Source organism: Alosa sapidissima, chromosome 17, assembly GCF_018492685.1.
Source record: "Alosa sapidissima isolate fAloSap1 chromosome 17, fAloSap1.pri, whole genome shotgun sequence".
In the NCBI taxonomy this organism is placed as follows: domain Eukaryota; kingdom Metazoa; phylum Chordata; class Actinopteri; order Clupeiformes; family Clupeidae; genus Alosa; species Alosa sapidissima.
The window spans coordinates 16,278,638-16,294,414 of NC_055973.1; the positions used below are offsets into that span (position 1 = coordinate 16,278,638).

A 15,777-nucleotide genomic window follows, 5' to 3' on the forward strand; every position below is an offset into this window, starting at 1 on the left:
CTATGTGTTTCCTTTCGCTTGTCTCTGCATGCAAATCTGAAAATAGTCACCTACAAAGAATTTTTTAATAAATGCTGCCTGCAAATGTATGCCCCATTAAAAAATCCTAAGTAATTCTAGCTGTCAATGTGCTGTGAATTTTAATTGTGGTGTCTCAGCAACATGTAAACAATCATCTAAATTATTTTAATCTGTCTGTCAGAAGGTGTCACAGCTGCGCCGTGTGGTTTTCCATCGTGCCCATGCTGAGGGTGCTCACTCACACTCGATGTCCTCTTCATGGCAGGTGCGATGCTGCTCGTCGGGCACGCTTGGCGTGGGGCTGAGGATCTGCTGGAAGCGCTGTACACCCAGGGCCTTATTCAGGTCCCCGTCATCCTCCTCCTGCTGCTGCTGCTGCTGTTGCTGCTGCCTACCTCCACCATGCAATGATGAGGCTGTTGGCTCCGGCTGCAGATGAGAGTGGACAGATACATAAGCGAGCACCTAAGGGGAGTTGTCTCTTTGTCTGTATCTCAGTCACTGCATACTGTGATCATCGTGAAATGCTCAATTTGTTTTGATATGTTGATATGATTACCGTAATTTCCTAACTATTAGCCGCGGCTTATACATTGATTTTGCAAAATTTCTTCAGCTATGAGGTTAACCCTTTGAACCCTAAGCTGTTTTTAGGGCATTTTCACTACCTTTATTCATAAGGATTTATTCTGGTCATTTTAAGTGCCACACCCACATATTATATATTGTTTTTTTCAGTAGAGTCTAGGCTATCCAGATCTGAATACATTTCATGTATTAGTACTAGCACTGATTTTATTTTGATTTTTAAAGAATTAAAATATAAAAAGCATATTATAAAAATTCTTATATTTCGACATGTATCTCACCACAGCAAGCTCATAGCTCTACATGCATTTCATGTGTGTGTAGGGCAGACTGTCCTGAATCGAGCAATATAATTGCCATGTTGAAGGGATACTCTGGGGCTGAGCAATTTACAGAAATATGTGGTGTGTGATTTACGGAAATAAATGCCATTTTTTATTTAGTGATGAAAAATGACCTTTCTGCACTCCATATCTGTGACATGAACTGATCTGACCTGACTTGACCCGAGGTTGCGTGTTAGCCTGCGTGCCTATGGTGTATCCACTCATAATGATTCTCAACTTTTTACTGCATTGCCATGAACAAAGTAAAGGCAAAAAAGGTGTTTCTTTGTTGAACAAATTGGGATGCAGTGTGAGCCTTGAATTGGATGCCATGCAGGAGTTTGCTAGGATCTCAATGAACATTGAGATCCGAGAACATATAGGATTATGAACATGTTTTGCCATAGAGAAACACACAATAGCGTTGGATTATAAACATGCGTTGCCACAAGAACAGACAAAAACGTGGGGTAAGTCCAGCTATATGAAGTTATTATTTTGCGGTCACTCCGTCTGTTTTATTACCCAGAAGGATGTACCAATGGATAACCCTGTATCCCCTCTTTCATCTGAAATGCGTGCCATATCGATGCGATCACGGGTTCGCGAGTAATTCAAACAAGAGTAATGGGTGCGCAGGTGAACGCCGAGAAGTATAGACTGTAAATATGATGCAATTTGATTTAATTTCATGATTTTTTTTATTTTCATACTTGATCGTACAGACAAGTGTGTAGTCTCTTTGGAAAGCCCCACTTCTGCTCTGTCATGCAATAAAGGTTTCATCTCGGCAGCGATGAACAGTTCCGGAGCAATGTAACAGAGAAGAAAGGGTGTGTTTTTTGACGCACTTTGTGTCAATCATTCTAAGGGTTAATACACGGGGGCAGTTAATATGGCATTAATATAGTTTTGTTTCTTTTCACTTGCATAAAGCACTGTCCTGCGGCTTATACACAAGGCCACTAATCGACAGGAAATTACTGTAATGGCTGCACTGTAAGCAACCAGTGTTGATATTCTAAGGAATAGAATATACTGTATGGCCTTAAGACTTAGTGAGAGACTCGAGGCATTTAGACGAGATGCTGCTAAAGGTGTGTTTTCCTCATTCTCCACTAGAGGGACACATTAGCAAAGTAAGAACAGCTTTAACCTCCCCATGTTCACATTGGGCAGCATTTGTACAAGGAAAAAAAAGACGATGACAGAATGTCAAAAACATTATAAAAACAATTAAATAAATGGTTATCAAATAAATGTCTGTACCACACAGCAATGGTAATTCACATGTATTAAACCCCTCTAAAGAGAGTGGTTAAATTGATTCTACCATGCTGGTTATTCTTTCAGGATGCCAGGGACAATCGTACAGTCCAGCGCATTAGAGTGGAAAATAACAACCAGCCCAGTGCGAGGGAAAGCATCCAGCGCTTGTGGTCCCTCTCCTCAACACAGAGATCCTCCCGTACCCTGACATTAATGAAGGGCTCTATGACGTCATGATGAGATTAGTGCCCCCCCTAGGGTCCGAGACCCCGAGGGTGGGATCTCTCCAGCTGACAGTGAACTAATGAGCTGCTGCCCAGTCCAGTGGCCCTTTAATCTCCCCAACCTCTGCCCCCTCAGAAGCATTAGTCAAATGCCACAAGCATTGCAACCCAAACCAAGTGAGATGCTGCCACCAGTGCCTCTTCTCCAGCAAATAAGAGTTGTTTCAAGGGAACCTTGTCATGCGAAGAATGTGTACTATGCCCCCAGACCAGGAAGAGAGCTCCTGGGGTCCATACTAGAGACTAAAGGGACAAGTCCTTTTACCGGGGTAAAATTAACTGCATCTTTCATGTTTGATTTAACTGTAACCATGTCTGGAATGCCAAGCAGTTTTATAAGCAGTACACTACCAGCTTTTATTAGGAGAAAATACCCCAAGATTTCAAGCTCAATTACAGATATGATATTCAGGTCAAGCCATTACGGAATGTACAGACATGACCCTGTGCAACAATCCACTGCCTTTCCCCCAGTTTAGTAAAACTATATTGTGCATTACTACTCAAGGGCATGATTCCACATTTCCATAGACATTCACAGACGAAGATGCCTCAGCAGATAGCAGCAGTAAGAACAGTAGGAAGCCCAATTATAGACAACATGACATTAATCACTGAACAAAGCAACCAAAATTAGAAGGAAAAAGGAAAACATCACTGGTAAGGAAACTCCAAAGTGTATAATTACTGTCAATTACTTTTTACAATACAATACTACCAACAATACTTGACTAGATTTGGAAAGAAATGGGGAGGGGATGTTTAGCGCAACACAATACAGCTTGTTTATCCTAAAATAACAGCTTGAAACTTTTTTCGATTGTATAGATGTAATTTTGTGTATTACACGTCTGTGTCATTGCCAAGGAGACACCCAGTATTGCACAAGGCCACTTTGTTCTTCCATGCAGGATCATGACCCTTTTTTGATCAGTTTTTGGTGCATTGGGCACCCCGTACGTTAAACATTTTATGACAAGGGGTATAAATACAGATTCTTACATCATATTGCTTTAAGTTAATGTTGGAGATCAGGCCTTGGTGGGTAGGTGCAGGGCCTGAGGATCTCCATGTAGCATACCACATGCATTCGAGAACATATAGGAGCCAGCACATAGTATTGATAAATCTCTCTGAACACAGAGGAAAAGGGTCAATGTTGACCCAAGGAGCAGCCCTCCTGTAACCTTGCAGATCTGCCCTGGGAAAGTTTACTAACCCACTCTGCTACACTCCAAACTACTCACCAATATGCAGTTAGTGGCATTCATTGTATTGACAAGAGCTTGTGCAGTCTTATTTCAACTTTCTATCAAAGTCATACTTCCTACATGCAGAAGGCTATTTTTATTTGCCTGGCAGCGCTGTCAGGATGTAAGACAAATAAGAAACTACAAACTACAAATTACAAATATGCCTTGCTTCAATATTCAAAGAGAAAAAAATATATAAATCAAATTAGTTGCAAATGTGTTTCACATCAAAAAATAAAACCACAAGGCATAACTTTCTGTGTAAACATTTTTGTAGTACGGCCAGCAGGAGAGGTTTGGAGTTGTCTTGCACCAGAATGAATGACTTTTTTCCATCTCTGAACACTTCACAGTAAATCCCCAGAGCTAGTGAGGGAGTGTGAAGGCTTGCCGTAGAGGTGAAAGAAAACCTGATGACCAGCAGAAGCCAACTTAAGACAATCTCAGAAAAAGCGCAGCCTCACAATTGGGTGGGCTGTAGTGTTGGTCTTGGTACATACACACTTCCTTTGCCCATTGCTTCCCCTGGTGCCAAAAAAAAATCATTAAAATTATTCAGTTTAATTTAATCTAAGACTAGATCCTGGTCCAGACTAATTCTTCAGTATAAAAAATGGCAATGCAAACACTTTATTATTTGCATTTGGAGGACAGAAACAACATATGGCTTACTTACACCAGCTAGCTTTGTGCGTACTAGATGCATTCTGTGTAACATTTAGTCCCCTGCCTCCAATGACTATGTCTCTGCGACTATTGCAGACTAATGCAGAATATTAATTTCATGTTCCCCAGACCTCTGGAAATGCCAAGTGTTTAATTAGAAATGGGGATCCTCTGCTAATTAAAGTTACCTGGCAAATATAGAGCACCCAAGCACACTTCTTTGCTTGGGGTAGAATTCCCAGTAGTTGGAAGAAGGTGAGAAAAATCTGACGTGTATAAATCCTGATCGAATCTGTCTACAAGCAATGTAAAAAAAAACAGAAAATCAAAACAGAAAAATCTGTTTTCTCTCTAACAGAAAGTCTGAGAAGTCAGTTGAGAAACTAAGTTCAATACTAAAAGTACTTGCACTATATGAAACATTCTGTACCAAGGTAACATGGGGTTCCTGTGTTTAAAAAGCAACAAGGTTCCCAAAGCAGGCAGGAATCCTCTCTGCACTATAAATAAACCCCCAGCATCCTCCCACAGTGACAGGGCTTACCAGACTCAAGGTCCAGTGTATGCAGCGTGTGCAGTAGTGGTGAGATCTGAGACGGCCTTGAGAGGTGTCTAGTGGCAGAGTCTATGTCAAATCTGCGGGGCGTCACGTCATGACACCACTTTAATAAAAACAGACTCATTCTATCCCCCACCTGCCAATGCCCCCTACCCCCATTTCCCTCCCATCCACTCTCTGTTCGTGTGACATTTGCACAGCAACTGGTGTCCTGACCTGGCGTGCGTATTTGGCTGTATTCACAATGTGATTAAAACAAACATTGTCCATTTTCCATGTGGAGGACAAACACTTTCATAAGGGCACATGATTGTTTGACTTGGTCGGAAACACTACCACTCATTTAATCTTATACTTTTAACATTGCCATGTATAAATATTGACCATGGCACATTGGCCCTTAAAGTCTGTAGCCCGGTCATGGACATTAGCACCAGGTTATGCTTCAAGCTCTTTGATCTAACCTTGTGCTCAGAAAAGTCAAACATGTAACAAAAAGGAAAAGGACAGGCCACACTTAACATAACACTTTAACAGATGGGGTAGGTGCCTAAAAGATTATGCACAAATGTTGCCATCATATTAACATTTTATAACATATAGGAAACAACATTGCATCCCAATATTGCCCCTTCGCCGTTTTTAAAATCATTGTAAACTATGGTCTCTTGGGGCTTATTGCATGAATATTTAAGGCAAAGGCAAAATTCTCATAAGCCACATTGGATCTCTACTGGTCTTAAAGATCTGAGGCATGCAGAGTATTGTGATATGATTCAATGTTCTGCACCTTTTACACTGCACATCACTGTCTTGGAAATTATTTTATTTGTAATGACTGCAGAAACAGAGAGAAGCTTAAGAAAATGGTCCATACCTATGAAGTTCCATTAGTTAAAGATGAACCCTAACTCTAATCTCCAGAGTGTGATGAACCCCTCTTTACAGTTACACTTTAAATAACAGGCATTATCATTAAGATGATGTGTGCAGGCTGCAGGTGCACTCAGCTGGGCAGGGATTAGCTGTGGCAAGTGCCTAATATCCCACTGAGTCAGCAACAGCCGCTACTCATGGTATCGACATGGACAGACAAGGAGAATGACAAAGAGATCAGCCAGGGAGAGTAAACTGCAAGTGAAGTAAGTCTTGTGTTATTTTCCAAGTACTGTCTACAAATTGCATCTGAACACTAACAGACAGAAATAAAATCGCTGAGGAACAGCGAAACCTCAATCTTGCATGAAGACAACTACATTTAGATCCCCCTTGATGACATCCCAGGGTTTACAAACAATTAGACTACCCTTCAAAAGAACATGACTCATCCCTTACCTCTTGCCACCTTCTCACACGTGAAGGTATTATAGAGAGAGTAACGGATTATCACTCTCAATCATTTAAACGGCAGATTTTACTTGTGCCACTATATATCAGCCTCTTCCAGGACCTTAAGTCTACAGTAACTAAAAACTTAGGTTGGCTGGCCATTCTTGGGTATGATTGACTGAAGGCAGCCTCATAAAGCCTAAGCCCACTCCTGTTCCTGTGGTTGATGGGAACCTCAAGGTGTAATTATTCATTGGAAACAAGGTGTGATCATTTATTGGAAACAATGATCTGAACGGTCTAAAAGTTACCACTTGTCCAACTTAGTCACTAAAACAAAAGTCTTGGGTAAATGCCAAGTGACCCAAGAAGGTAAGATGCACTCCAGCAATCAATTTAAAAATTACAATTCACCTGGCATCTGGTTATGTCTTATTTGGGTCATTCTTTGTCAAATCAGACAGAATCCAGAAAAATGGTTGGTGTGCCATCTCAGATTTTGCTCAAAGTGTTTCCTTCATAGATAAATGAACTAGAAACTAGGAATGCCATTGTTTGGCAGAGGTTAAATATTTACACAAAAAAAACAACTTGTAGATATGTGAGTGACAAGATAATTCTTAAAGAGAAAATAAAAGCAACCATGAGGGTAATGGTTGGATCAGAGTGAATAACAGGATCAGTAGTACTCCTCATGTCAGTTTAAAATGCATATATGGACCTGTAACAATATAAACAAAATTATAATATTTAAGGCAAAAAACCCAAACAGTTGCAATAATGATTTGATTCCCATGCCACATGTAGACACACATCCGTTTAGGGACAACTGTTGACAAGTGTGACTCTTATCAAAATCAAATATTAACTAGAACTCATGATGGCCAATACTAACCTAAATATATAAAAAAAGATTTATCTAAGCAGTGTGCCTGATTTCTTCAGAAAGAGGGCTGAAAACGGAACAGAACTAATATTAGGTTCCAGCTGACACAATGACTTCGCCTCCATTAAGCTACGTAACCATATGGTGTTAAATATTGGTTAAGTGCTGTCGTTTTCAACATTTCAACATGTACCCTGACCTCTAAGAGTGAGTGAGAAGAATTTGTGACTGTGGAGCGATATAACTCTCAGGATTCTCCCATGACTTATTCAAACTGACCTTTGTGTAAAGGAAATCCATCAAACTGTTGTTCCGTCTAGTCCAGGACAACGTTGTCAACGGAGTGGTAGCTCCTTTGCCTTCTTAAGGCAGTTCTGGTCATTTAGGAAACTCTCCCTCATGTCACTATTCACATGACTAACCAAGCGACAGGAAGTGGATATAGACTAGTTTCACAATGACCGCCCCTATTTCAAAATCCAATTACTGATTGTCTTGACAATCCTGACAACCAAAAATGTACATTCAAACATAGTCATTGGTTCTAGATTAATCATTAACCCCAAAGAGCAACTGCTGCTGCTTCATGGACGTTAGCCAATTACAGCTAAGATGCAGTCACACAGCAAATACACTTATCGGTCAAAGAAAGGCTTGCTGTATCATTGTGCCTGGATTGTAAACGCAACTGCTTGTATACATAGTAGACTATACTATAGACTTTACGTTTGCAAGTAAATAAAGTCAGGTTTCCATGTAGAATGCATTTCAGGCTTTGTTGCCTGCAAAGGTCCATTTATGGCTTGTTTAGAGTGCTGGACCAACAATCACTGGTTTGAGGGAGGACCCAACTGACTCAGAAAAAAAAATCCACAGTATATAACTTAGTATACCATAAAACCATGATTAGCCGAGTCCCAATTAGACACAGGCCCCAGGTTTACAAATAAAGGCAGGTGTCAATTAGTAGCCTGGTCTGTTTTTATGGAAGTTTTTTGGTTGTATAAAACCTCTTAAAACTCACCAGATCGCCTGCTTGAACTAGGTCTATGCTGCTTAGATCATGTACACAAAATCATTACTCATTATAATAATATATATATATATATAATTATCACTCATTTTTTACTGATGAAAGGCAGTGTTAGCCAGAGTTCCTAAATGTTTAATAGAAATACTTTGTAAATACTTTAGAATAGAAATACTTTGTAATGAAACTCCATACATTATATGATTACTGAATTCTCATCCATTAGTAGTGCAAGCAAACAACTAAGTTTACACTAGTACAAACCACTGGTTTGTTGAGCACTTGTATAATCTTAGTTCTGCATCTACTATATGTGCTGCATTAACAAAGCATTGATAGGCTTTTCTCCAAGTTTCAAGGTGAGGGCAAAGCAATGCAAATACCTTCTCTCAGATAATCTGCAACCACATCTATGTTCTGAATGCAAAAGCATGGTCTGGGTTGGGCAAAGATATTAAAGGCAGTATCCATAGCAAAGGGCCTTTTTAGAAAAAGTCATCTTGTTTCCATGAGAAGGCCCCACTTCCAAATGTATCTAATCAGGGTTCACATTTTTCACCCTGGAAAGGGCATGGTTGTGAATAATTGACAACTGCTGTGTGGGACACCTTCTGCTCAGTGGTATTCAAATTTGATCCCACAGGTGTTCAATCAGTGCTCAGAGGGAGTTCTTTTGAGTTCAATCTGTATGAGATCCCATCCTGTGACCTTAATCTGAAATCACCGATTTCACTAAAAAAAGAAAAAAACACGGATGCCGGAGATGTCAAATGAAAGGAAAATCTTGAAAAGAACATTTCTGACCTACAATATCCTTTTATCTTGCCTCACAGTACACACTGAGGCTTGTCATGCTTGCTGAACAAGAAGAAGATACTCCATTGAAGTGGGCAAAATGGCAGTAACTTTAACTGTGTTGTAACTGGATCATAGTAAGTTTTAATATGAACCAAAGATTCTAGAACAGAGCTCTGTTCTAGAATCTTTGATATGAACTATGAACGGTGATCTTTTCAAAAGAGCAAAGGGAGGAAACCCCAGTGATACAGCTGGTCCAGTGAAGAGGAGAGATGCCCGCAGGGAAAAAAACTATGTTGGGATCAATATTTTTATGGGGAAAAAAGTATTCAACAATGAAAACAATGATTGTGCCTTAATGCTAAAATTGATCCATGTGCCTCTGGAAATGGCCCTTCACTGACCAAACTTGGCTTCAGCCCTCTGTAATAATAGTGTACTTAGCCAGCTGGCTCTCTCTCTCTGGTGAACTGTTTTCTCATACATAAAAATTATCATAAGGTAAAACATGGTGCAGTGTTCTCTGTTGTAATAGCTTCCTTCAGTACTCTTAAAACAGATACAGTCTGCAAGCCCACTGTGGGTGTGCTCAACTTGATTTTAAGGTTCATCTCAGAAGGACACCAACTAGCCCAGTGTAGAGAATGTTATTCAGTGTTATTCACTATATAACGACCCCGGAATCACAACACACTGAGGCAGAGAAAGAGGAAAAACTCCCTGTAAGCCAGACTGTAGAGTAGTACTACTGGGGTAGACAGCTCACGCAAAAAAACTAAACTCGGAGTTGACTTTTGAAACTCTAAAGGCACTGAAAGGGCTGACAAGGCATAATGCAAGGTCAGAAAGGATGTGCAGCTGGGCTGGAGAAACATTTGGCAAGCCTGACTGGCACTGTCCTCTGCAGCAATACTGTTGACTTCACAAAAACAGTGAACACAGGACATGGAACACAGACATATAGAGCCTGGTTGTGATGAACGTCTGACTGGGGAAGAATCAAAGCAAGAAGGGGAAGCCAGCTCCATATGTAGAACTGCTGATAAAGACAGCAGGGCTTAAAGCAAAGAAAATGTCTGTGCCTGAAGTCAATTCTAAAACAACCCAGCCCGTGCCTATAAAATTTAAGCCCTGAAGACAGGCATTCATAGGGTTTGTTGGAAGATGAAAGATGCTGGTGGTACTGTATCAAGCACAAATTATCTGCACATTGTTAAAAAAAAAAAGTTAGACTTCAATTATACTGCAAGGAGCAGTGTTGACTGTCTTACAATTAGTAAAGAACCCCACCTTAATCCTTGTTAATCCCAACCATTTAGACTTTAGATGCATATCCATATGAGCTAGAATGAATTCATTTATGAGGAAAAGAACCTACTGTTAAACAGCTGACATCATTTTTCCCATTACGAAAAAAACACTTTTAAAATCACTAATAATGAACAATACAAGGGGACAGAAATAAGATTAATGAAAGCATAGAAAAACTAATTAGGTTAACATTCTTCTATGTCGTTCCCATCAGTTGGATCAAAAGAGACTGAAGATGCACTCACTGTGTAGCTGATGGAGGTCACCGTGTCCGTGACCTGGCCAGGGTTCTGGGGGTCGCTCATGGCTCCTGGTCTGGGGTGCACCTGTGGGCTAAAGGCTGTGCTGGAGCTCTGCAGAGCTGAGTGCTTCACACCTGGGTCTGGCTTTAGCCCTTCTCTTTCTCACTGGGACTCAGACAGGAACTTATGGGCAGCATAACCTGTGGGCAGAACGAAGGAGGAGATGCATGATTGGATGACTGGACTGGTGTGTTGGGCGCTCCTCCGTTGGCTTTGTACGTCAGAGTAGGGGGGTCCTGTCTGGACATACAAGCAAACACAACTTACTTTTTCCATCACTTACACTTTTTTTGTGAGTTTGGTTTGTTGATTTGTCACAGGCATAATCTAATAGATTAATGGTGAATCTAATAGAGGATGACGTTGATGTTTGTGATGTGGCATTTCGCTGAAGGAGAAATAGCAGAACCACCGTACAACAATGATCCCGCCCTAAAGGCACTTCCAAGTGATTACTGTAAGCATTGAGTGACTGATAAAAGTCAGATAAGCCGTAGCTACTGTGGAACTCTAATAAAGATAAAGAGTGGCACGTGGCTCTCAACACAACAGCTACAGCAGAGGTAGAAACACGACTGAGCAAATCCAAGAAGAAATGGGAATGTCACATGCAGCATTTCCCCCTTCATCTGCACAAGACTGATGGGTTTAATGGAATGCACTGGATATGGTAGGTATATGTAGCTGTGAATGCCATGTTATTCCACGGTCAAGAAGTGAGCAGCTTTTACAGATTGTTAGAAGAGTATGTGGGAGATATTTGGTTGGCTTGGGTCTGACCTCTAAATGAATTGCATGAGCGGCAGTAGAGGCAAGACACACATCAGAGAGTTACCATCTACACTAACCCTGACCCAACTGAGTGGCATTCAATTAGAATACATAAAATTAGCAATATTGCCAAATACCATGAAACACCTGTCATGTCCCTATCAGTTGGCTAGTTTTATGTATCCTCAAACAAGGTCACTGATATAACTATATCTAAAAGTCAGATTGAGAGAGCCATAGACCCAAACTGGTACTCACTGTGATAACAACTTAAAACACAGATGCAATATGAAACAATTTCTCTGAACTGACATTTGACTTGGTAATTGACTGAACTGACATTTGACTTGGACATGTATTTATCAAAATGATACTCATTAGAGGGCATTTAATGAATGGAAATACTATGGAGGAATGGCCTATGTACAGTACAAAAAGAGGTCAAATGTATGTAAGATACAATGGAATGCATGCTTGAGTTATGACCCAAGAGCAATTTACTCAAAAGCATTTTGATATGACCGATACCATTTTACAATTCATCCGAGATACAGTTTTAAAATTAGAGTCTCCACTGGGAATTTAAGAGATATAAAAAGATAAAGAACAAACACTGTACAAAAACAAATAAATGCTCCATGCAACAACTGTTAAGAACAACTGATGCATATAACTGGTTTAAAAGCTTCTTGTCTACCACAGCATACTTTCTACAAAAGTGACATGCTAGACTCCTGGAATCACAAACTCATACAGGAATTTCAACTGCAGGAACATAAAAACTGACAAATAATGATAGTTTGACCTCTAATCATGTCATTGCTTTAGCTGCATAGAGCATGAGAATAATCAAACATTTATTTAATTTAAAACGTGATTTAATACATTTGAACAAAAAAAACAAGAGTGCCCTGTAATAACACAGAGTCATGTCACCCTGTAGTAATGGGGCCCTGTTTGCTAGAAGGCGTCCAGACCCTCCTCCACAGCAGGACTCCTCTGGCCCTACTGCCAGAGAGCCAGATCTGATGTCACTGTACCACACAAGTCCTCACCCACTCTGCATGCAGTCTGCCTACCTACTGGTCACAAAGAAATACAAAACGCCCCCCCCAGCTGTGCTTTTGCAGTGCTGTGATGTTGTTTCGAGAGAAGCACAGCTCTACAGTATGTTGGAAACGTAATGGTTGGGTTTCCATTACACCTGACTAAATCACCTTCTTCAATAACTTTGGTGGTGGGGCACAGTTTATCTGTCTAGCAGATTAAGACTTCCCAGGGAGGGTTTTAGAACAGATATAAAACAAGAAAGAATATTATTTTTCTTCTTAAAACACTGACATTTAAAGCCTACTATATCTGCATACATGCAGTATGTCAAACAGTGTTATTACATTTTGCACTAACCTCTCAGATGTCTGCTCTTCTGACAGCTCAATAGTGGGCGTGATGTATTACAAAATATTTTGCCGTGTCACATTCTACAACCTCACTGGCCGATACCTGGCAAAACTTGCACCTCCTCTGTCTTGGGGTGTGTACATTTCTACTGTTGTGCTGGTGGGCTTTGCTACAGGGAGAACAATCAGCGTTAATCATGATGCAATGTTAGCAGAAATGCCAGATCCACACAAACATTTCCTCAAGTTTAAGGGATGTTCTCCAGGACCATACAATAGATTGGGCCAACAGAAGTTCCCCAAACACACACACAGAATGTGTGTGTGTGTGTGTGGGGGGGGGGGGGGGTCAACTAGATGTGCAATGTAACTAAAAAACACAATGAGCTTGTCTGTGCAACTGAAATAATCAGCATTACAGTTTTGGAACAACCACTAGAAAGGAAACTGTTAAAAGGCAGGAGGTATGTTTCTCCAAACTAGGCTAGAAGCACATGACCTGATGCATGAAAAGCAGCAGGAAGCTAGGTAATTTGTCACTCTCAGCTGATGAGCAAGGCGCTTTTTTGTAGTGTCTCAGCAAACTGGTAACTATTTTCTGTACACTGGTTTAAGATTTGCTGAAATCACACAACTTCATTCTGTGAACATTCTGTCCATATTGTTTTCATACTTTAGCCTTTTTGTACATGAAAATCACTAGTTTGTATTCTAGTTTAATGATAACAAGCAATTCTAAATAACAGTCCTGTGAATAGATTAACTAAACTTATTCTGCTTAATGATTATATGATTCATGAAATTAAACATTACATTTCATACACTGAAAATAGGAATGGATTGATTGATTTTAAGATGTGTTAATGACCAGTGCATGTAGGTTAATGATTTAAAAATAGGTTTCCTTTGAGAAGTTGTGGTCAAGATGTGGGCAAGGACACAGAATCAATAGATTCTGAACTTCCTCTGAGAGTGGGTGTCAATTTAGTTCAGAAAATACCCCAGACAGAAAGTACTCAAGGGTCATGATTAAATTACTTGAAAGTGAAAAACTAGACATGCATGCACGGGCAACTAAACATGTTACTTGTAATCTGTAACGGTACTCAGGAAAGGCTTTCTGCTATTTATCCAACTCTCAAGATGACGCCAAATTACAGACATGGATATAGTTTTATGACATGTCCTTTCCCATTTGGCAAATACAAAGGGGTGTGTGGGTTGCATTTTGAATAGACATCAAAAGAAGTTATTCCAGACGTAAAAATTGGAGAGACACTGTAAATGCCAATCCTGAAATACACACGGAATCACAATGTGCAAACCCTCACAGAGGAATAGATTTCTTATAGCAAGAGGACAATAACAGAGTATTGCAAGCAAGTACTAGTTTGCCTTGCAAGTTTTATGGACGGGGAAGAGCTTTATCCAGCTTACCCACATCTTTACAACATGTTGTTTTCAGTCGTCGTCTGTCCAGCTGGAAAGGCACACCACCACTGAATGACAGTTCCTAGCTGATTTAAGAGTCGGCAGACACACGCTTACGGGTGTCTGTGTATGTGGGCCAGCAGGAAACTAGGAATTAAATAGGTCTCAATGTTTCATTACAGACATGATTTCATATCCAGGTTCACACTGGTATAATTATATCATTCGCACATTTAGAAATTATGCATGGCCCTTCAAGGCCACCGTACAGACACTCAGAGACAGAGAGGGAAAGACAGAGAGTGTGTATGTGTTTACAGAGGAGCAGTGGAACTCCAGTGGAACGGTGGGAAAGCTGGATGTTCTAATTGTCTTATCAAACTCACAAGACAGGACGCATGTCTCCAACCTCTGATTGCCAGATCTCTGCAGTGCAGCATCACTCCTTTTACTGACTAAGTAAGAAGCAGAAGAGCTCCTTTAATATGATCTGTTTCTAGAGAAGAAGCCTTTCTCTGTAATCCGCCATCCCGCTAACTCTAACAATTAGTGTTGGTTAAATAACACAGACTTCTTAGCAGAGATGCCACCCAGTCTATAATGAGCCTGGCTTGTAATGCAGAAACACCCTTGCTTAGTGGACATCAAAGAAAACACAAATCAAAATCCCTCAGGAGCTGCTAACTGAGAACATGCCTTTGTGCAAGGTAATGTTATTCCCGAGATGACTTCCAACCAAACCTTCCAACAAACACTTCTACTGTAAGTATGTGTAGGTTTATTTTCAGGTTTAATGTCCAGCTTGTCTAAAGTGAGAGAATAACACAATGCACTATACATCTCTGTAAACCTCAAAGTGTCTTTAGAGAGCAATCCTGTCCTTGCTGCACTCTACTTCATTTTCAACTGACACAAAAGTAGCAGTAGAAAACAGTCACTAAACTGTAATCTTTTATTTTCTCATCCTTGAAGTGTAAGCGTGATAAGGGCTGAAGAAAAAAAAAAGTGTGAACAAACAATACAAGAAAGATAGAAAGACAAAAAAGCTGGACAAACAACAAATGGGTTTAGAGATGGATAGAGAATGGGAGAGAGTATGAGTGAGTGAAAGACCATCTTACCTTAGTGTGCTTACTGCTGTGGGGCTACCACTGACATCGTAGTGTTGAGCCAGGACACTGTGGAGGAATAGCAGTGAAAGAGGGAGGGAGAGAGGTAGAAAAGCGAGTGAGAAGACTTGTGAGATTTTCGTTCAGGCAGAGGCTCTGCGGCTCACACAGCAGACTGATGGCTCAATCCTTCCTCCTCTGGATTATGTTTCCTCCGCTCAGACTTCTGACACGCGGCCATGTGACCAGGGGGACAGCTCAATAATGACTCAGCTCTGACACACACGCCCACATGAACACACACACAAACAAACACACACACACACACACACACACACACACAGGTGTGGAAGATTTTTCATTTTGGAATGGAGTTGATTCAATGCCTTTTTTAAAAAATCCAAATTGGCGAGACTATCTTGGCTTAAATGAGTCAACCTAACC

At 40.5% G+C, this 15,777-nt stretch overlaps 1 protein-coding gene across 6 annotated transcripts in view; it reads right to left on the minus strand.

Moving 5' to 3' along the window:
• The window catches only part of slc4a2b (solute carrier family 4 member 2b), a 45,005-nt gene that overhangs the window by 18,256 nt on the left and 10,972 nt on the right, over nt 1-15,777 (minus strand). The window contains exons 2-5 of one of the 6 annotated variants that reach the window (XM_042068412.1): nt 15,346-15,402; nt 14,235-14,371; nt 10,566-10,762; nt 264-450 (exon numbers count right to left, since the gene is read on the minus strand). In XM_042068412.1, coding sequence (XP_041924346.1) covers nt 264-450; nt 10,566-10,625 — 247 coding nt within the window. In that variant the 5' untranslated portion in view covers nt 10,626-10,762; nt 14,235-14,371; nt 15,346-15,402. Of the gene's footprint in view, nt 1-263; nt 451-7,460; nt 7,589-10,565; nt 10,763-14,230; nt 14,372-15,345; nt 15,524-15,777 lie in introns of those variants that run through there. The other 5 variants (XM_042068411.1, XM_042068416.1, XM_042068410.1 and 2 more) reach the window with 5 other exon arrangements.